At 41.3% G+C, this 22,526-nt stretch overlaps 1 protein-coding gene across 3 annotated transcripts; it reads right to left on the minus strand.

Annotated features, from left to right (window-relative positions):
- Positions 1–17,144: 17,144 nt before the first annotated feature.
- Positions 17,145–22,462, minus strand: c1d (C1D nuclear receptor corepressor). 3 transcript variants are annotated; one of them, XM_079855130.1, is made up of 5 exons: positions 22,419–22,462; positions 21,685–21,836; positions 21,518–21,584; positions 21,379–21,434; positions 17,145–18,222 (listed from the first exon to the last, which is right to left on the minus strand). In XM_079855130.1, exons 2-5 carry the CDS (start codon positions 21,820–21,822, stop codon positions 18,028–18,030), a joined length of 456 nt encoding a protein of 151 aa, XP_079711256.1. In that variant the 5' UTR covers positions 21,823–21,836; positions 22,419–22,462; the 3' UTR covers positions 17,145–18,027. The 3 variants fall into 3 exon arrangements, with proteins under 3 accessions (XP_079711256.1, XP_079711254.1, XP_079711255.1); XM_079855128.1 differs by having other exon boundaries at positions 22,395–22,447; XM_079855129.1 differs by having other exon boundaries at positions 22,413–22,434.
- Between the last annotated feature and the right edge of the window lie 64 nt (positions 22,463–22,526).

Consider the following 22,526-nt stretch of genomic DNA (forward strand, 5'->3'; position numbering starts at 1 on the left):
TTATAAGTGATATATAATTGTTCATGAAAGCTGGAAATGAAAAACGCCGTGTATTCAGGTATGCATAATTATTAGGCAAGTTTTCTTTTACAGATAAACTAAGCCACAAAAAAAGAGAGGTAAAGAATCAGAATCAAATAAAATCAGAATCATTCTCGCGTTTCGATGCCTCCCTAGTTATGTTTTGTCACTGAAGTTTTAATCAGGCTACTTATCCGGTAAAAAAAAATGTGAAACATCTCTGACCTCACATCACATTTGATGTAACTTTTGCTGTTAAATAAAAAAAATTTATGTTACAAATTCAAAGTAATGCAAATATTTCCAAGCTATCCACCTGACGACGCCCTGTTTCTGCTTAATACCTGCATAAATGGGACATTAGGGGTGACCAAAAATTTATTTCACAATATTAAGTAATAATAGTTGTTTTCTAACTAATTATAATAATTACTGTATTTTATTTGATATTTTATTAAAAAGAGAGCATACATTTCCAGGCCTCATTTGTTCTGCCAATAGCAAAGGTCATATGAGCTACAGTGAGGAAAATAAGTATTTGAACACCCTGCTATTTTGCAAGTTCTCTCACTTAGAAATCATGGAGGGGTCTGAAATTGTCATCGTAGGTGCATGTCCACTGTGAGAGACATAATCTAAAAAAAAAAATCCAGAAATCACAATGTATGATTTTTTAAACTATTTATTTATTTGTATGATACAAATAAGTATTTGAACACCTGAGAAAATCAATGTTAATATTTGGTACAGTAGCCTTTGTTTGCAATTACAGAGGTCAAACGTTTCCTGTAGTTTTTCACCAGGTTTGCACCATAGACTGTAAAAAAAGATGGACGACGCCCCTTCGCTCTCTTCCATTGATGAGAACTGAAGCCGCCAGAGTCCCGATATGGCGCTGACATATTGGAACTTGAGTCTGCGCAGTAGTGAGCAGGAAGTAAAGCCGCGAAATCAACGCTCCGCCCTCACTCTCGCAGGGAAAGTGCATTCTGCACACTTTTTAAAAAAATTGATTGCAGTACGACAAGAGGCTTGTTAAAATAAAGTAAATACAATCTCCTCAGTCCTCCGAAGATCCCGGAAAAAATGTCCGTTGGTGCTTCAGTGACTACTTCGCTCGGAGAACCTGTCAATCACAGCTGTCAATCATGACGTTACACCACCGCATCACGTAACTAACTAAAAACCAACTTATTTTTGAAACAGACACTTGAACTTACATCAGCGTGATAAAAACGACAGCAAATGAAAGAAACCACCTTTGGAAAAAAGATATTTGAAGTGTAATTTAATTGTTTAGTTGGTCTCGCGTCCCGTTGAATAACACAGGGAGGCGGGGCTTATGACCTATACTAGGACCAGTCACCGGGGGGCGATCGAGACGTTTTGGCTTCACTTTTCAGGGCTTGTGCGGCACACTTGGTTTGCACACACTGCAGGAGGGATTTTGGCCCACTCCTCCACACAGATCTTCTCTAGATCAGTCAGGTTTCTGGGCTGTCGCTGAGAAACACAGAGTTTGAGCTCCCTCCAAAGATTCTCTATTGGGTTTAGGTCTGGAGACTGGCTAGGCCACGCCAGAACCTTGATATGCTTCTTACAGAGCCACTCCTTGGTTATCCTGGCTGTGTGCTTCGGGTCATTGTCATGTTGGAAGACCCAGCCTCGACCCATCTTCAATGCTCTAACTGAGGGAAGGAGGTTGTTCCCCAAAATCTCGCAATACATGGCCCCGGTCATCCTCTCCTTAATACAGTGCAGTCGCCCTGTCCCTTGTGCAGAAAAACACACCCAAAGCATGATGCTACCACCCCCATGCTTCACAGTAGGGATGGTGTTCTTGGGATGGTACTCATCATTCTTCTTCCTCCAAACACGTTTAGTGGAATTATGACCAAAAAGTTCTATTTTGGTCTCATCTGACCACATGACTTTCTCCCATGACTCCTCTGGATCATCCAAATGGTCATTGGCAAACTTAAGACGGGCCTTGACGTGCTGGTTTAAGCAGGGGAACCTTCCGTGCCATGCATGATTTCAAACCATGACGTCTTAGTGTATTACCAACAGTAACCTTGGAAACGGTGGTCCCAGCTCTTTTCAGGTCATTGACCAGCTCCTCCCGTGTAGTTCTGGGCTGATTTTTTTCACCTTTATTAGGATCATTGAGACCCCACGAGGTGAGATCTTGCATGGAGCCCCAGTCCGAGGGAGATTGACAGTCATGTTTAGCTTCTTCCATTTTCTAATGATTGCTCCAACAGTGGACCTTTTTTCACCAAGCTGCTTGGCAATTTCCCCGTAGCCCTTTCCAGCCTTGTGGAGGTGTACAATTTTGTCTCTAGTGTCTTTGGACAGCTCTTTGGTCTTGGCCATGTTAGTAGTTGGATTCTTACTGATTGTATGGGGTGGACAGGTGTCTTTATGCAGCTAACGACCTCAAACAGGTGCATCTAATTTAGGATAATAAATGGAGTGGAGGTGGACATTTTAAAGGCAGACTAACAGGTCTTTGAGGGTCAGAATTCTAGCTGATAGACAGGTGTTCAAATACTTATTTGCAGCTGTATCATACAAATAAATAGTTAAAAAAATCATATATTGTGATTTCTGGATTTTTTTTTTTAGATTATGTCTCTCACAGTGGACATGCACCTACGATGACAATTTCAGACCCCTCCATGATTTCCAAGTGGGAGAACTTGCAAAATAGCAGGGTGTTCAAATACTTATTTTCCTCATGTCTTGTGCCCCTATTATGGATTTTTGAAAATTACCTCTCATGTATTGTGTAACATAGCTGTAAGTGAATGAAAACATCCTGCAAAGTTTTAAATCTGAAAGTGCACCGTATATATAAAGTTATTGTCTTTAAAATGTAAGAGTCGACTCTGAGTCAATTAAATGAATCGTTTATCAAACAAGTCATAAGCCGTTTCGTTGTGACATGAAGACGAAACATTAGCATATTGCCCGCCCACTTATCGCGCGCAGACACTAGGGAAAACTTGAACCTCAAACACTGCAGCTGATTCCTGTGGAGACTGGATAGCATCATTTTGAGTAGAAGCTGTGCTCTACAATGTGACGGTAAAGGCAGTATTTTTTCACTGCCCAAGGACATAAAAAAAAAGGAAATAAATAAGTACAAGTAAAATAATTGGTTTGTTGATGGACATGCACTTGTTAATGCTGATGGTGAGGAGTTACAGTTGCATCATTTCATAATGTACCTCAAAATGAGTAGTGCATCACTGAGAAACGTCCTGCTCGAGTCGTCCTTGAGATGGAGGTTCAGGTTGAATAACTAGCTCTTCCAATGTTTCATCATCGGACTCGCGCTCGTTTTGATATGCTAAAATCAACGTCATTGTTCGTTACTGTGTTTAGTTTACGGTGTAGGAAGCCTCAGGACAAGCAGAGCTGACATTGTTATGGAAATGGACATTTTTGTTTTCGACACGCGGAAAAAAAATACCGTTTGTTTTGTACACGGTAGACCAATCACAACAGACTGTCAATCAGAGCAGAGTAGCTCGTGGAAAGGAGGGATTTAGAGAGATTCATCTGACGAGTTGTTTGAGAATGACTGAAAATGTGGTGATGTGCAAATGTATATGATGAGAAAATTAAACAGTTTTTTGACCTTTGATGCATGTAAACCTGTTGTAGGGGACTCCAAAACAACATGTACCATATATGGGCTATGAATCATTCGTTCGTTTGTTCTGAATTAACAAATTCGGACTCTCTGTGTTTTCTAAGCACATTTATTCTGAAACCCAAAGCCTTTTTACACTCTAGACTGAGATATGTAAATCAAGGCTCTCGACAATCTAAATTACCATCATGGCTCCGACATGGCTGGGTTTAGATTGCTTTCTGAAACTTTTACAGCTCTCCCGACACTCTATGGCACCCTGGAGTATTACCAGAACAACATACACACACACACGCAAGCCTCAAAGAGATAAGGACTCTCTCTCTCTCTATGTGACATTCCAGACACAGAGCATTACACACACACACACACACACACACACACACACACACACACACACACACACACACACACACACACACACACACACACACACACCTTTGTATTAGAACTTAGCAATATCCTTTTGATATATGTACAATTCCATTATGCATGTGTGATTAATTTTCCTGCTTTATAATAGAGGTGTGGTTTTCTGGTGTGTAACTTCGAATCTTAAGGCCCCGTCCACACTACAGCGTTTTTGTTTAGAAACGGAGAATTAAAACGAATACGATCTCCGTCCACACCAGCGTTTTTAGCTGCGTATTAGAATTGATCTCCGTCCACATTAAAACGACTGAAAACGCGGATCACGTGACCATTCACCAACACTGGGCATGCGCGTGCCGGTGTAAACAGGAAACGGATTGACTATTCCTCAGATTTGATGAAGAAGAAAGTAGCTAACATTACCGCTGCACACGAGAATTGTCAAACATCGATCGAATTGGCAGTTATAGCATTGTAAAATGCAGAATTTAGGGAAGGAAGGGAAGGATACGCCATGACCGATGACACCCAATCATAGAGCCGAGCGTGAGCTTCTGCGTCATCGTTTCTAAAGTCCTCCGTTTTGACCCGTCCACACTAAAACGCCCTCCGGAGATTCAAAACGGAAAACGGGTCGGCAGCGTTTCTAAACTTTTCCGTTTTGGGTCTCCGTTTTTACCGTTTTAGTGTGGACGGGAGGTGCAAACGTAGCAAAAGTTCTCCGTTTTTAAACGAAAACGCAGTAGTGTGGACGGGGCCTAAGTGTATTTCTAAAGAATGAATCCCTAACAGGATCACATTCCTGTAACATTACCTCTGCTAGGTCATAAACTTTATGACCCCCCCCCCCCCAACAGGAATTTCAAGGGGAACACAACTCTCACTTGAATTCCGACAAAGAAAGAGGAATAAACCCTGCAATCATATATTTTCTATAGGTATAGCCACTTAAGAAATGTATAAACATGGATTTGATTTCCCTGTGTCATAGTAGCCGATATCATGGCTTGGTAGTGTGTGAATCGAACTTTAAATGTTTGTAAGATGCATACCGTATGTAACTTTGTGTTCCTATAATCTCCAAATGACGTGTTTCATAGCTCTGTAATTCTCTCAATCTAACGATAACCAACTGCAGTAATTTGTATCATTTGACACATTTCATATGTCTTGAGCAAATCTTCTCAAATTCGATCTCACTCATGACTCAGTCCAGTGGGCGTGGCCTACAGGACAAAGAAACTTCTTCCCGCTCTGAAATCTGAAGGTGATTGGTTCACGTACGCGAAATAGGCGTGAACCCATCTTCTCCATATGAGACTGACACCGAAGTTTCTGAGTCAGTGTGCACTTTTTCTGTGAGAGGTTTTCAAGATCCATGGCTCCTTCGGGAGCTTTTCTCCGTTTTCTCTTTTATTTTTCTTTAAGTCTTTTCTTTATTTTCGTCTTCGGACTCTCCCTACGTTCAGCGAAGCGAACGTAGCCGGCAACGTCAACTCAAAGAAAAAGACTCTTTTGAAATGACCGCGCTCCTCTTCCTTAGGGACACACGAGAGAGCACTTCGTCTGAGAGAATTCCTGGCTCCATGGCTCCTTAGGGAGTCCTCATCTCCGTTTTCTTTTCTTTACTAAGTTTTATTTTCATATTCACCTCTCCCTTCAAGAGGGAGATGAACTCTGAATCATGTCGTTGGTAACTTCACGTTCAGTGAAGCTTTAAAACTTCGCGCGAGTCTGCTCACACCGGAAGACACGCACGCCTTCACTCAGAACGACACACACGCGCCTTCGGGTGTCAGCACAACAGACCACATGCAAGTCTCGAAATCTAAATGCTGTTTAAGGTTGTATATTCCCTTTTTCAAGGTGATCTGATTCCTTGTTGTCTGTCAAAAGGTTGCTGTCTGTGAGTTTTGCCTAAACTGTGCTTTCTCTGATCGCACAGGTTGCTTTCATTTTCGCTCGCTCACCCATTCTCTATCTATCATTTTCCGATCTCTCTCTCTCTCTCTCTCTCTCTCATTATCTGTTATTTGTTTTTGTCTTGTATTGTTTTTACTGTTTATATTGTTATACGCATATTTACTCGTGTAAATTGTAGTATTTTGTATTCCTTACTTCAATGTATTAGTCCAATTATTAAAATTCCATATATCCTTGATTGCATCTGTCTTAAATGCTCATAATTACAAAGTCAATGATTTGTTGATCTTAAGCTACATGCTTACGGCCGTTTTGCTGGACAAACAACCGTTTGATGATTACATTAATTTCCATTAAGGGTTATCTCATAATCGATCTGAAATAGGATTATTGATATATGAATGAGGAATTATAATTCGTTGTGATTGATTATTCATATATACAAATTGATCTATTTTCAACTTCGAATAAATTAATGTAACTGTAAAATGCAAAATATTAATCATATTCATGATTAATTATTTAAATTCCCTATAAATCATTTGAGCTAATGTTAATGTTCTACCCAGTGCGGTTACAAACATTAGGAAACATTAAAATAGTATAATAGGGGCACTTTAAAATATTTCACATTTATTTATATGAAATATTTACATTGATTTTATTGTCTTATTAAAGGCAATCAACTCTGTATCCATGAACACTGGCCACAACAGCTATTTTGACATAATTTTGTGTGTATTTTACCATTCAAGCGCAATAAGTCTTGTAACAGAGCTCTATTCGGGATCGTATATGCGGTCTGAGAAGCGTCTTTCTGTGCGCGTTTCGGGTGTGTGTCAGACAGTGCGAGTGAGTTCATGGCTTATTGCGCTTCCCAGCTAACAAAAATACATTCCGAGAACATTTTGTCCAACTAAAATATTTCAGGAAAATTTAGCAGAGCAACGCTAACCTTAACTTGCCAAAAAAATTGAAGCAGTCATCATACTGCCCATCATTATTTCAGTCTCACCTGTCGAGCTCTTGTTCACAGGTGAATCTGTGGCACCCTGAGCAGTCGGGACATTAGAAGTCTTCATTGGCTCGAGGGGAACTTGACCAGGCAGTGGAGGACACATCAACTCTTGGAAGCTGTTGGATCTGGACAAACTCTTGCTGAGGCTGTCGGATCTGGACAAACTTCTATCATGTTTTCCGCTGAGGAGCCAAGACTGAATTCCAGGCCGTTCCAGCGGTACAGCGGTTGTGGCAGAGGGACGTAACATCTCCGTTCCTTCCTCAGGGAACGAGGGTTACATACGTAACCGAGATGTTCCCTTTCGTTTAGTCACTACGAGTTATGTCAGTGAATGACGAAATGGGGGTCTCAATTCAATCACGCCACAGCGACTGTCTTCCAGTGCCCTGTACAAGACTGAGCACAGATGAAGGGCTAGGCTTAACGCAGGAATACCAAGGTACACTGGGTGGCATATCCCAAGTGGAATATGTAACACAGCACCTACCCGTAGAGAGGACTTAGAATACACATATGACCCGAGGCCGGGATGCATATGGAAAACTCAGAGGTATTCAGCCCGCAGGGTGGAATGTTTCAACCTCGAGATGGCAAGAGGGGACTTGCCGAGGGAAAACGCATGCTCGGAGGCGACTTACCATGGAAATACACATGGAGCACCTAGCCAATCATGAGGGTTGACCGACTGGGCATGCACTCTTGTAACGGCACCGACAGTGCAGGAGGAACTCAGGGTCTAATGAGAACTCATCTGAGTGAAATAGCGCACATATCCAGTCCATGGAGTGGAATGGTGCAGCAAGTGATGACACCGAGCAGGTCTTACTTACTGGCTAGTGGAAGCGAGTACATGAGAGGACACTGGCTCTATCCGGAGATTATAGAATCTCGCAAAAGTGTTGGGTGTCGCCCAGCCTGCAACTCTACAGATGTCTGTTAGCGAGGCGCCATGCGCTAAAACCTAGGGAGAGGCCACACTCCACACTCACCCCTAGGGGGGAATGGTTGACCCTGCGTCGGTAAGCCAAGACAATGGCGTCCACTATCCAGTGAGACAACCTTTGCTTGGAGAGAGCCTTTTCCTTCAGCTTCCCACCAAAACAGACCAAGAGCTGATCTGAAACTGGGGGAAACGCATACTTGCAGAGGCAAGTAGACGCTGGGGTCCTGTCCAGGAGCCCGCGGCAGCATGCCCATTGCACATGGCACCCCAACCCATGGTGGAGGCATCTGTTGAGACAAGGAAACTCATTCTAAGGGCACTCCAGCCCGTAGAAAGGAGAGGTTCGACCACGGAGTGAAGGTCTGATGGCAGGCCAGAGTAACTGGTACTCGGAGTGTGCCCTGTTGCCATGCCCATCTTGGGACTCGATCGCAAAGCCAGTGCTGAAGCGGTCTGACATGAAGCAGTCTGAGCGGAGTGGCTGCCGCTGCTTATGCCATATGCCAAAGGAGTCTCTGAAATAACTTCAGTGGAACCGCACTCTTGCCCTCGAACTGACTCTAATTAAATATAATTCAGCAGTGACTGCACGCGCTCGCTAGTAAGCTGCGCGTACGTGGCAACCGAGTTGATTTCCATACCAATAAAAGAGATCCTCTGCATGGGGGAGAGTTGGCTCTTTTCGCAGTTGACCAGATGGCCCAAACGGGCGAGGTGCCGGAGCACCAGATCCCTGTGTTCGCAAACCTGGTCTCGAGAGTGAGCAAGAATCAGCCAGTCGTCGAGATAGTTCAGGATGTGAACCCCATGTTGCCAGAGTGGCACAAGGGCTGCCTCGACAACCTTGGTGAAGACGCGAGGGGACAGGGCTAACCCGAATGGGAGGACCGTGTACTGCTATGCCTGCGCCTCGAAAGCAAACCGTAGAAACGGTCTGTGTCGAGGAAGAATGGAGACCTGAAAGTACGCGTCCTTCTGGTCGATCACTGCAAACCAATCCAGTGGACAAACACATTCGAAAATGCGTTTGGCTGTCAACATCTTGAATGGAAGCCTGTGAAGGGTTCGGTTCAAGACCCACCGGTTTTCGTGGGTACAATGAAGTAGGGGCTGTAGAAGCCGGACTTCATTTCGGCTGGAGGGACGGTCTCAATCGCACCCTTCACCAGTAGGGTGGCGACCTCCGCACGCATGACAGGGGCGTTGCCACCCACCATGGTATAGTGGACTCCCCGGAAGTGGGGAGGAGACCGTGCAAACTGAATCGCATAGCCGAGCCTGATGGTTCTCGCGAGCCAGCTGGACAGATTGGGAAGCTCTAGCCAGGCTCCAGCGGGGTCATGCGAACCACAGACGTACCCACGATGGGGCAGCGAGGCGGAGTGACCGGCCCAGACGTGGTAGGTGGAGCGTCCCGGTGTGGGGGCATGGTCATATGCCGCATCTTGACAGAGTAAGCTAGGGAAGGACGAGCGTTCCACAGGGGTTTGGCGACAGAGGGGGATGAGAGTGGCGAGGCAGAGCATCGCACACTGCCATCCGCAGCCTCTGGGAGCTCAGAGATGGGAATGTCAGTTCTTTCTTTAACCACAAAAGATTCTCCGGAGGGCCGGGGGAAGGAGTGGCCCTCGTACCATCTCCTGTAAAGAACTGCAGCCCATCTCTGAGCAGTCCGCATCAGGGGTGCTGCTTCGCCTGGTGTTTGGCAGGCTGCGGGGCTGGTTCCCTAGGACGTTGGGACGTAGACGGGGGAGTGGCGCCGATGAGTTGGCAGCCTGTAGCGTGCAGCTGTGTGTAGTATTGTGTTTTAAGTGTTTTTTAAAAGTGCTTTTAATTTTTTTTTTTATTATTATTTTTAGCGTCGGATTCATGAGGATAAATTAATCAATTGATTGTTGATATGGACTTGATATCGGAAAAGTTTATGCGGGCAGAGGACTGTAACATTAGCCGAGAGGCACCTGCTTTTGTATATCCCCGGCGAGAACTACTAGACCTGGTACAAGGTTCAAAATTCGGGATTAAACATGATATCCCAAAGGAAATATTACGGAGGAGACACCGCGGAATTAGAGCTGGGGTGAAGAGAAATAAGAAGAGTAGAGAAAGAGTATGGAAAGAAACCTTTAAACCAGCCCTGCCATCTATCACCATGGGAAATGTTTGTTGTTTGACTAACAAGCTCGAAGAACTAGAGACTCTTGTCAGGAGCCAGAAAATGTATCGGGAGAGCAGTCTTATATGTCTGACCGAGTCGTGGCTGACGGACAATATCCCTGATCTCTTGACCAGCTTTACCGGCTTCAGGACGATACGAGCGGATAGGAACGCCGAATCGAGCGGTAAGCATAAAGGAGGGGGGCTTATCTTGCTTATCAATAACAAGTGGTGTAATCCCAATCATGCTACTATTAAGGAACAGATATGTAATAAGGACATTGAACTATTGGCAGTTAGTTTAAGACCTTATTACCTGCCGAGGGAGTTCACTGTGGTGATCGCCGTTGTTGTTTATATCCCTCCATCTGCCAATGCGGAAGTGGCCTATGACATTGTGCATTCTGTTGTCGCGCGACTCCAGGCGAAGTACACAGATGCGTTCATTTTTCTTTCTGGTGATTATAACCATGTATCACTTTCTAAGACCCTGCCCACATTTAAGCAGTTTGTTGATTGTACAACACGGGGAGATAAGATCTTGGACCTTCTGTATGCTAATGTGAAAAATGCATACAAATGTGTTGCACTGCCCCCTCTTGGCCGATCCGACCATGGTATGGTACATCTCTCTCCTTCCTACATGGCAGTTGTTAAGAGGCAGCCTGTTATTAACAGAACACTAAAATACTGGTCTCCGGAGAGAGAAGAAGCCCTAATGTGCTGTTTTGAATCAACATGCTGGGATGTTTTCTGTGAGGATTATGGGGATGACATTGATGGATTAACAGAATGCATCACCCATTATATTAAATTCTGTAATGATGACATCATGCCCTCCAGAGAAATTCGCTGTTTCCCAAATAATAAACCATGGGTAACTAGCAGTCTGAAGGTACTGTTAAATGAAAAGAAAAAGGCTTTCAGAGAGGGTGACAGGGAAAAGGTCAAAGAAATCCAAAGAGTACTGAGGGTGAAGATTAAGGAGGGGAAAGAAGCATACAGGTGCAAATTAGAACAACAATTGCAGCAGGATGGAGTGAAGCAGGTCTGGGCTGGCATGAGGAAGATCACAGGTATGAAGCAGAAGGGGGGTACGCTACTTGATGGTGACCAGAACCTGGCTGACGATCTGAACAGATTCTTTAATAGATTTGATAACCCAATGCCACATCAGCCAGCCACACCTGGGGCCCGTTCTTCATACGTCGCTAACTCACTTAGCTGGATTTGATTGTTGGCGATTTGGCATGATCTTGGATTGTTTGGTTCTTCAACGCTCATCCTGGACTTGCTGTCATAGCAACATGTGCGCAAACTTAAACCTGCTCGCGAGCAGGCTTATTTCATGTTAACAGGATTAGATCCCGGCTTCATAAGCGGAGCTGATACGGGAAGTCCGGCGCAGCGCGATAGTGCACTTTCTGAGATATTTTTTTTTTCTCGTGATTCGTGAGATTGTCGTTTTTTGTCGCTTTTAGGTTTAAAAAACAGTTTTAGGTTTTTTTGTGGCATTTCCAAGCCACTTAAGACCCAATGTTGTAAAGAATTTTTTTATATTTTTTTTAGGCTATCATAATTTTTTATGAAGATCATACAATCATGACCATGCCGATTACAGATATGTCACTCAGGCTTCACTAATTGATTGGTACCATAGACTATATGCTATAGACTGCCATCAAGGCCTCAATGAAGGGGATTATGTGAACAGAAAGGGGATTCACAATGTAAATGTGCAGCCCAGTTACTATTGGGATTCTTAATATTCCAGATTAGTAATATTATATCAAATAAAAAAAAGGCAGTTGACTAAAATCTTCCATATCACAAATGTGAAAGCAAAATGGCCAGGAACTGTGCATGACTTAAGAATTTTCAGAGATTCACATTTATGCACATTATTTGAAAGTGGTAAGAAAAGTTCCACAATTAAATATCAAGCTCACTGTATTACATACACTTATGCTGATCCTAACAGAACTGCATTTTTTCATAGGTGATTATGACATGTTCCTGCCTGCAGACAGGTGTTTTATGACCCCATTCCCTGACCCAAACCAGTTACAATGCAGCTCTAGCCAGGACAAGAGCACACAATGAAATTAACTTTGGCTAAAGGGAAGATTTCAGTGTCTGAAAAGTCTGAGGGTTGCACACCTGACAGGGCCTGTGACATTGTTGCATGTGCCATATTACACAACATTGCCAAAAAAAAAAAAAACACTTTTCATTAAATGTTTAATAAAAGACAAATATGCTTAGTTCCTTGAGTTTTATTTCAATTGTTCTTTGTAAAGAAAAGCCAGTGGTCAAGTGCCTGCAACATGAGATATTAGACACATGCCTCATGCAACAAATAAAAAGGAAAAGATGGCTATACACTGCCCACCTGTAGGCCTATGTCTCCTCTGTCTGTGCAGACTCTTCTGTAGGCCTTTCTGTAGATGTGGAATCCTGCAACTTATATTGCAGCCATAAAGCATACAAGTATAAATGAAGTAAAGTTATTTATGCACTTGCACGTAGGCTAGTTCCTCCATATGACCGTTATCTGAGAGGCTTTATTCACTGTCCAGCAATGGAAACAAATGGACATTACAAAGTCTTATACTTTCTTTCCTTTGGAAAGTTAGAAAATGTCCACTTACTGCACATATTTCAGCCACTGCTTTCTTGGGAACAGATACAAGTGTTGGTGTATTATGTAAAAGTGCACAAAAGAGGAAAACACAATGTCATTACAATGAACTACACTGGGGAAAAATGTGATCAATAACTCATGGCAAAATATTTTTACATTAACATAAGTTTATCAGTTTTCACTTTCACAAGTCAAAGCAATTCATCATTACTCAAGATTTAACAGTTGAAATGACTATACAGCCTTAATTTAATGCAGCAAAGCTACTAAGATCTTTTCTATTTTTTCTCAGCCTTTTTCTTGGTTGCTTTTATAAACAGAACACCATTTATTTAACAGTACCTTTTATAAAAGAGACTAATATAACTAAAAATTACCATTATGTAGAATATTTTTGTACTTCACTTTTATTTGTTCCCATGTTCTAGTATGGGGACTGACATTACAATGTACAAAGTAATTATGCAATTATTAAAATACAAAAATATAGGCTAATAAGTGATAAAAACATCTAACATGGCCACTTCTAACGGATTTAAATTGTCTGCTACTTTTTGCCAGCCCTCTCTCCTGGCTTTTGCAGACTTTGAGGTGTTCCCTGGCGTTTTGATTAAACATTAAAATTCCGAATAAACTTCGACTATTAGTTCTTGCTCTGCTGAGGAGAAAAACTGAGCGCGCTCTTTGGCCACGCTGAGCAGCCAATAGCAGCGTTGCTGATCAATGTTTCTACTATCGATACATATCCCCTTTTAACCAGCGCATGAACGCGCAATTATCTCAGATAACTCAATCCAGCGATACTAATCATATCCGGCAAGTGTGTTCGAAGAACCGAGTTAGCCAGATCATGATTCGCACGATGATATCATCTTGGATGTGTCATTTGATCTCGGATGTAATAAGCAACGTACGAAGAAGGGGCCCTTGGTCTGCTGCTGCCTGGTGTTTCCCTTCCCTCACTCATCCCATCCATGACATCATCCCCCCATTCTCCCATCGGCGACATCACCTCCCAAAATATCTTTCTCTCCCCCATCTTCTCTCCAACTGTAACCCCACCGACGGTGCTACATCAATCTCAGGTCAAGGGTGAACTGGACCGTCTGAAGCCAGGGAAGGCAGTGGGGCCTGATGATATTGGGCCCAGACTGTTGAGGACATGTTCTACCCAGTTGAGTGGTATTTTTACATACCTATTTAACCTAAGCCTGCACCTACAAAAGGTCCCGAAATTGTGGAAAACATCTTGTTTGATTCCAATTCCAAAGAAGAGATATCCATCTAACCATAACGATTACAGACCTGTAGCACTCACCTCCCATATCATGAAGACGTTCGAGAGACAGGTCCTTTTTTACATCAAGGCCAGTATGTCAAATTGCGTGGATCCGTTGCAGTTTGCATACCAGTCCAACATGGGTGTGGATGATGCTCTTATTTACATGCTACAAAGAACCTATGCACATCTGGACACTCCTGATGCATCCGTGAGGCTCACATTTTTTGACTTCTCGAGCGCCTTCAATACGATCCAGCCCCGACTGCTGTGAGAAGATGAGGAGGATGCAGCTGGATTCATCATTGGTCCAATGGTGTATGAACTATTTATCCAGTAGACCACAGTACGTGTGTCTGCAGAATAGTGTCTCTAACACTATTCTGAGTAATACGGGGGTGCCACAAGGAACCGTGCTGGCCCCGTTACTGTTTACTATCTATACAGCAGACTTCCAGTACAATAGTGGCAGTTGCTTCCTCCAGAAATTTTCAGACGATACGGTCGTTGTTGGCCTAATTAAAGGAGGTGAGGAGGAGGAGTACAGGAGAACTATTAAGGAGTTTGTGGGTTGGAGTGACCACAACCATCTCCAACTTAACATCTCAAAAACAAAGGAGATGGTTGTGGATTTTAGGAGGAGGAAGAAGACACCGTTAATCCCAATCGCCATCCAGGGCAGTGAAGTGGAGATGGTCTCCAGTCACAGATATCTCGGCGTACAGCTTGATGATAAGCTGGACTGGAAGAGCCACATGGAGACAGTGTATAAGAAGGGTCAAAGCTGACTTTATTTTCTAAGAAGGCTGAGGTCATTTAACATCTGCCGTCCTCTACTGTGCAACGTCTATCAGACAGTGGTGGCAAGTGCTCTGTTCTTTGCTGTGGTGTGCTGGGGAGAGGGTGCTCACATGGGAGATCTAAATCGAGTCAACAAATTGATAAAGAAAGCAGGCTCGGTTGTGGGGACTGAATTTGATATGATCCAGCATGTGGCTGAGAAAAGGATACTCTCTAAGCTAAAATCAATCATGGACAATTCCTCACATCCAATCCATGCTCTTGGGGTGATCAACAAGAGCACCTTCAGCCATAGATTGATTGCAACAAAGTGCAAGTCTGAACGTACCAGGAAGTCCTTTGTATCAGCGGCCATCAGAATGTTTAATGTGTTATGAATATTCACATGTTACTGAATATTCTATATTAATTTCTGTTATTGAATATTCTGTACTGAATATGCATCTGTTACTGAATATTCTATACAGGTATTATTATTATTATTATTATTATTTGTTGTTTAACGGTAGATTGGTTAGAAGTAATCTGTTCTGTTAAATGTGGTGTTGTTTTGTTTTTTGTTTTATTTTGTTTTTTGAGTGTTAAAACTGCCGTGACAATATAATTTCCTGCAAAGGATCAATAAAGTATCAACAACAACAACAACAACAAAAACTGGTGCGGACTGGGGCGCAGACGGTGCGGCCCGGGTGAAGGCTACTGCTGGGGCCGGGCGGGAGGGGCAAGAGCCGCAGGAGGTCGCCCTCAGCGGCGGCTGGGTGGGGCATCGTCGGGGCTTTGTAACCCTCAGGTCACCCTGGCCACCAGCCAAAGTATCGCCTCTCGCAGAGGGGATAGATCGGGGTGTGGCAGAGGGGACTCTATACCTCCGCGGAGGTCATTGAGGCTTGACCACAGCACCCGCAATGAGAACATGATTCATCCACAAACGCTGCCTGAGCGTGATCGAAGCCCAAATACGCCAGGCTGCGATTGTGCCCATCAGATGGTAAAATGAGCCAACCGCACCCAGAAGTGCACGGGTGAGACATCTTTAAAAAGACGTGCCACGCACAAGCTCTTTTGTGATGAGAGGAAAAAGCTCAGGAGAGTGTTGAAGCACCCAGGGAGAAGCACACAAACTGTTGGCAGATCACTGCACAGATCAAACACAGGCAATGTGATTTCGCTGGAACGCGCCGTTGCACCAACACACTCGTCTCGTAGGTTTCACGAAGAACTCAGAAACAGGCTTGCAGAGGAGTGAAGAGATGCTCTTGGCTCTGAAGCAAAAACCTGATGCGTGATTGCCAGCATCCTCCTTTTATACCCACGCGGTGGGGCAGAGTTGCGCTATGCAAATTCCACAGACCCATGGCATTTCCATTGCCATTGGCTCGTTTTGTAGAACTCGAAGGTGATAGGCTTCTAAGCGAAACCCCCATTTCATCATACACTGACGTAACTCGTAGTGACTGAATGAAAGGGAACCTGAATATTTGCTGTGTTTGGAAATAAAGCTTTTGAAAATGTAAGTATTTTTACTGTGCATGGACTCTTCCTTACATGTTTTGTCAGTGTGACATTTCATTTCAAAGGTCAGGTTTTTGTCCAAAACAGCATGTACAGGAGTACTGATTTATCCACTCATGTAAGAGGTATTTATTACAGTACTGTTTTGCATTTCTTTTGTCAGGGTTGTCCCTGAAAGAGTTATCAGTCAGTGCTGTGATTTCACAAAGTTCCAAATTATTTATCTGAAAACCTATTGTAAAGCGTTTGGTAGCGGTGTTTTGAATGAATCCCTCCAGTGTGTAACAAACAGTCATGTAGTCTGTGTTTTTGACAGTTTGTGTGTATTGTTGTCTGAGGGAAAAGTCTGAATAGGTATTCAGCTGTTTGTACCGTTGGGTGTGAGTTTTTAAAATTGTTTGTGAAGATTTGAGAAAATGGTGAGTTGTTCCCAGAATTGTGTCTAAGCAATTGATAAAATGTGTATGCAAAAAAAATTAATAAATAATTATATATATATATATATATATATATATATATATATATAAACAACAACAAAATCCTGAAGCAATAATAATTACAAAACAACGACAACGACAACAAGCCCCCCTCCCCCCACAAAAAACATGTCTAGTATAATCCTATATGTGCAGTAGGAATCCCTGCGGTCAGGAGGCCCTTCTGTGGTCATTGAATGCATTTTGTGGGAAAGCAATAAAAACTGATTCACTGTTTGGTCCATATAGACTTCTGGTTCGCTGACTTTGTGAAGAGCTTTGAAAATGTGGCTTCAGTATTGATCAATGCTTATTAGTAATTTTTTTTTTTTTTAAACTAACCAGATATATGATTTTATCTCGGATCAATATGATACGTTTGTTTGTACATGTGTATAATAAAAAGGAAGAGTAGTAGTTAAAAATATCTTCGTGGCTGATTAACCAAGGTTTCCATAAAACAAGCCGTTAATAAGCCGTTTATCTACCGTTTAATAAAATAACATATTATAGAAACACTTCATATTTAGTTGTATTAGATGATTTGTTAATTGCATTAGATAGAATACACTTTTAATAAAACATTTGCAGTTGGTTTATAAAAGGTGTTTTTAAGTGTTTGTGCAGAGTTTTTTAGTCGGCATTTACACTGTTCTGACCCGGTGTGTGGCGTTTCGATACAGGGAATCATTTTGCGAAGCAGTTAGTTCAATTGATTCAAAGTTTCAAAACGCTTCATTTCTCCCATCACTACATAAAGGATTCATAATTTACAGAAATCTAAATACAAAAACAGAAAGAAAAGAAAGAAAGAAAAACATTGAATCAGAAGACAATAATTTCAAATGAATTGACAAGAAAAATAGGATTTAGTAGTTTTAATGGGACTGGTATTATTGATGGTCCGCATCACACATTTTAGATTTTGTAACCCCAGATATAAAACAAACTTAAGACTATATGAAAGAATAAAACAATTAAAGAAATGCTAAAAAAGCATCTAACTAACATGGGGTGAGTAACTTTGATTTTTAGTTAGAAACAAGCCATCTTGAAAAGAATGATGCTACTCAACACATGTACACCATGAACAACACATCATCATGGACAGTCACATGGTAAATAGCAAGCTTCTTAAATCTTAAGTCCAAGTGCATTGAGATATTTGTTGCGCTTAATCTCAAAGTCTGCTAAATATGTTTCGCCAGTCAACTCAATCAAGAAAACCTTATGTGTTTTCCTTTGTGGGAATGCTCAGTTGTGTCTTTCCTTTTCATGTCCTTTCTTTTCTTGTCCTCTGGCTCCCACAGTGCATTCCGGACAAACCGTGATGCTGCACCTTTGTCCAGACGTGCAGCTTTTCTTTTGTCCGTGATCTCTTTAACTTTGTTCATATATGTCCTGATTCTCTCCTGTGAGGTGGAGGAGGATGTTAGTTTCCTTACTCTGTCAGTACAAATACTAAACCAATATTCACAAAGACAAGTAGTGACTTTACACAGAATTCTACTTTTACATACTGGATTTCTGTTCACAGATTTAATCAGGGTTTCTGTTGATTTTACGAAAGTACATTTTTTAAAAGATCTAAAATTTAAGGAATACATTGAAGGGAAAACAATATGTTTTGTAAATGTAAATGTCAAGGGAGAAACACAATGAGTTGTATTAGCAACACTACAGGGTTTGAAAATATAACTTCCAACAGATATCCATTATTTTTTATTCATTTTACAAAACAAGTAGCTTGAATTCCTCTGCTCCCAACCACTAGAATTTGGACATAACTTTTACTTTTCATTCTGATGATAACACTGCAAAAAAAGTGATGTTCCTGCTTTTTGTGAAATTAATCAAAGCGTAGTGACTTTGATTAAAACAAGAACAGATATCTGGTTGTGGACTCAGAAAAATCAAGGGAAGTTTTCATAACTTATTGACAGATATTTGTTCTTGTTTTAAGCATGAACACACTTAATTTGGTTCAGTTTTTCCAAAACAATGTATCTTAATTTAAAGATGTTTAGATATGTGTATTGGGAAACAAGATTTTTGCAATGCGGGCAACATTTAATGCTCTGCTCTGATTTAAGACCTTTTTAAGGGCTTAATTGACGTAAATTAAGACCATAATTGAGAGACCTGAATTAAGACTTTTTGGCCTGGTTTTTAGATTAATACAAGATTAGGACTTGGTTCTATTTGGACAGTTAAGCAGCTTTTATAAACCTTCCTTAGAAAAAAAACATGTGTTCATCTTTAGACAAAACAATGGCACTGACATATTTTAAGATATGTCAGTGCAAGTTGCATTTAGTGTGGAACTAGGCTTAAGCCTTGCCTGTGAAACCGGGTGTTTAAGACCATTTTAAGACCCGCAAAAACCCCGTTAAAGCCACAGCATGTAATTTTCGCCACTAGAGGTCGCTTATTCAGAACAATAATAAAATAACGCTGTGAATGAGCGTGGAATCATGGGATGTGTCGTCTTCAAGCCAATAGAAAGCAATCCGACGGGACTCATTTTCATGTAGGAGCTTAATGTAGGCTATTAAAGTTGTATTAACGTTACTATGGTATGAAGCAGGGCGTGGCGAGAGCCTGGGACATTTTACCTGGCTGTTTTTATTATGCTTATATGCTGCAGTCATCCTTTTGTTTTGTAGTTTATGCATATTGTACGATTAAAGTTACATTTAACGTCTGCCTATTTTTTCCCTGATCTTGAACTTTGTTACGGTTACATTTCATCACTTAAATTCACATTATTTTATTTCATTCCAATTAAACAGCCACAAGTGATGAATTACTACTCACACAGGACACTTTATTTTACGTATTAAAATTGCGGGGTAATGCAGCGCTGTTTAACTCAAAACAATCATAATAAAAACACATTTGAGTGTGTTGAAAGTTATAAGGTTACTGTGCATTCGCTTGGTGGCTGGTATAAGACACTTGTTGCAAATTGCCATAACTGCTATGGATATGGACTTTGAATTTATGGTATAATATTGATTATCATTCAACAAAAGAAAAAAATGTTAGTTTGTTTTTAATGTGGTTACAGACATGCCCTAACAATGTCAGTTTATCGCTCTTAGGCTCTTTACACTAATGCGTTTTTGTTTTAAAACGCTGAACTTTTGCTAAGGTTACGCCTGGCGTCTACACTACGCTGGAGTTTACAGACCCGTTTTAGTTTGAAAACTCCAGGATTGCGTTTCAGTATAAACGGAGACTTCTGAAAAAGATGGCATGGCTGCCCACATTACGCTCCCTGAACACAACAATAACAGACCAGGGCTGCGTTCCAGTCCACTTGTACACTTGTGAACTTCCCTAAGCACTTCCCCTTGGGGGAATCCCTGCCGCCATTTTGAAGTGCGTTCCACTTCATGAAGTGGACGAGGGAAGTTTATATGGACAGACCCTCGCTCCCTCAATTTTGACAGAGGCACCGATATGTCCCACAATGCAGTACGATTGTGACGTCACCACATATCTCGTCTAATCACCACCACATCAAACAACTCTATGATATATTAATTATAATTTATTTTATTTAAAACAACCCAAACACACCTATATACATTTGGATGCTGCATTAAACAAATTCTTAAAGGGAATTTTTTTTTAATAATAAATCAACTCCATAGCTGATTCCAAGTGATCAAGGGCTTAGGACGTTCCAGTTCAGCCCATTGCACTCGTGCAACTTAAGCAATGACGTACAAGTGAACGAGATGGAGGGAAGTTAGCAAGTGAAGGGCATGACAATTTTGGACTGGAACGCAGCCCACAGCCGTCTCTCTCAACGGCTCTGTAACAGACCAGCCTCGACGACCGTGTAAACAATAACATGGAGACAGAACTGCAAGCTTTGCTGACTTTGTTGTCCTTTTTTTAGCAGCCATTGTGCAGTTTAAACTCTGCATTTATAATACTGCAGCTGCCCACATGCGCAAGAGGCAAGCTATTATTATTAGAGCAATCGGCAACAGTTTACACTTGTAAGTGCATGCCCAGTCAGTGTGCATGAGTGGTTATGTGAAATGCATTTTCGTTTGTGAAGTGTGGACGGAGATCGTTTCTGAAATGCAATGGAAGCACCAGTATGGACGAGGATGGCGTGTTAAAACGAAAACGCAAAAGTGTAAACAGGGCCTCAGAAAACCCTATGGTTCTTGATGGAATTTTAAAAAACATTTATGCCAAAAAAGGTTCTACATAAGGGGAAATGTCTTATTTCATGTTTAATGTTTTTTTTTTTTTTTTTCTAGTGATACATTGTTTACAAGATAATTCATACAATTTCAAATTTAAAGTTTGACGACAATGACACTAGAGTGATTAAAATAACTTACTAACCTTGTCTGTACAAAATGATATGCAATATTTGCACAACTGTTCTCATGAGTTAAATGAATTAAAAATTAAATGAATTAAATTATAGGCAATTAAAATTATTTACTGTGGTTATCCACAATGTCACAAATGCTACTGATGAATATTAACTTGTAATTTGAACCTAAAACATTTTAAGTAAAATGGCAGTCTTTTCTTACCAATTCTTGTTTGATCGCATGGTCTTTCGGATTGACTCCTTGTGTCACCAGATACACTAAGGAGGAAAGTTAAATCTTGTCATAACCTTTTAAATTTCATTACAACTGACAAGAAAAACACGAAGGTGTAAAATCTTACTCCAGAACATAGAGTTGAGGGCATATGCAGACATCAGGTCCAATTTAGCTTGATCAAGAGGATCCAGCTGGAAATGAGGTACAAAAAGATCCAAACATTCCAATAACAAGCCATTCATATGTAACAAGTTTATTTAACTGTTGATTTGTGCATTTGATTCCACATACCTTACGCAGATGGTCACTTCTGGATACAGACACAAGTGTTTGGACCATATTCTCAACACAGCTCACAGAGGAGTCAAAATCATTGAGGTTTTCCTCGATTTCGGTGGGATAATCCTCTGCTGGACCGTCATCAGCCATTGTCTGACAACTGACTGAAAAAATAATGATATATTTAAATCAATTTGATATAAATTCTAAGTTCCTACAAACTGACACTGAATGACCTGAAAAACCTGGAAGAAAAAAAAATGACCTGAAAAAATTACAATTTTAAAAATACATTTGAATAGGAATATTTAGACGTCTACATGATATTTTAAGCTTTAATTAGCTTGACTTTTCAGGCCTAGGCTGGACGTTTTAAATTCCTTGATATTTTACTGTGGGGAAATGTATGAGAGACGCTTTAATATACAGTTGTGGACACCACATTAATGTTATTGTTATAATATTATATAACAATAAAAGCATATCTAATAAATAATAATACACATAAAACATCCAAGATTATAACAAGTGTACAGATTTAATGTGATTGTATGGAGATGTCCAGCTTTATCCACGTGTGTTGGTGACTGCGTGTTTTTACTGCACAATTGCTTTTCTGGACAAAATAGATCAATGCGACGCCCTCCGAGACAGCTCATTAAACATTTATTATAATCATATTTTCACACAAGTATGTTTATGTTATTTAAAAAAGCCCTTACCTGTACACACACACACACACACACACACACACACACACGACAATTCACTTCCGGCGAACACAGGAAAAATGAGCGGAATTCAATTCTCGTGTATTTCAAAATAAAAGCCACGCAAGATTACCTTTATAAGCA

The sequence above is a fragment of the Squalius cephalus genome (assembly GCF_949319135.1).
Source record: "Squalius cephalus genome assembly, chromosome: 21".
Taxonomy (NCBI): Eukaryota; Metazoa; Chordata; class Actinopteri; order Cypriniformes; family Leuciscidae; genus Squalius; species Squalius cephalus.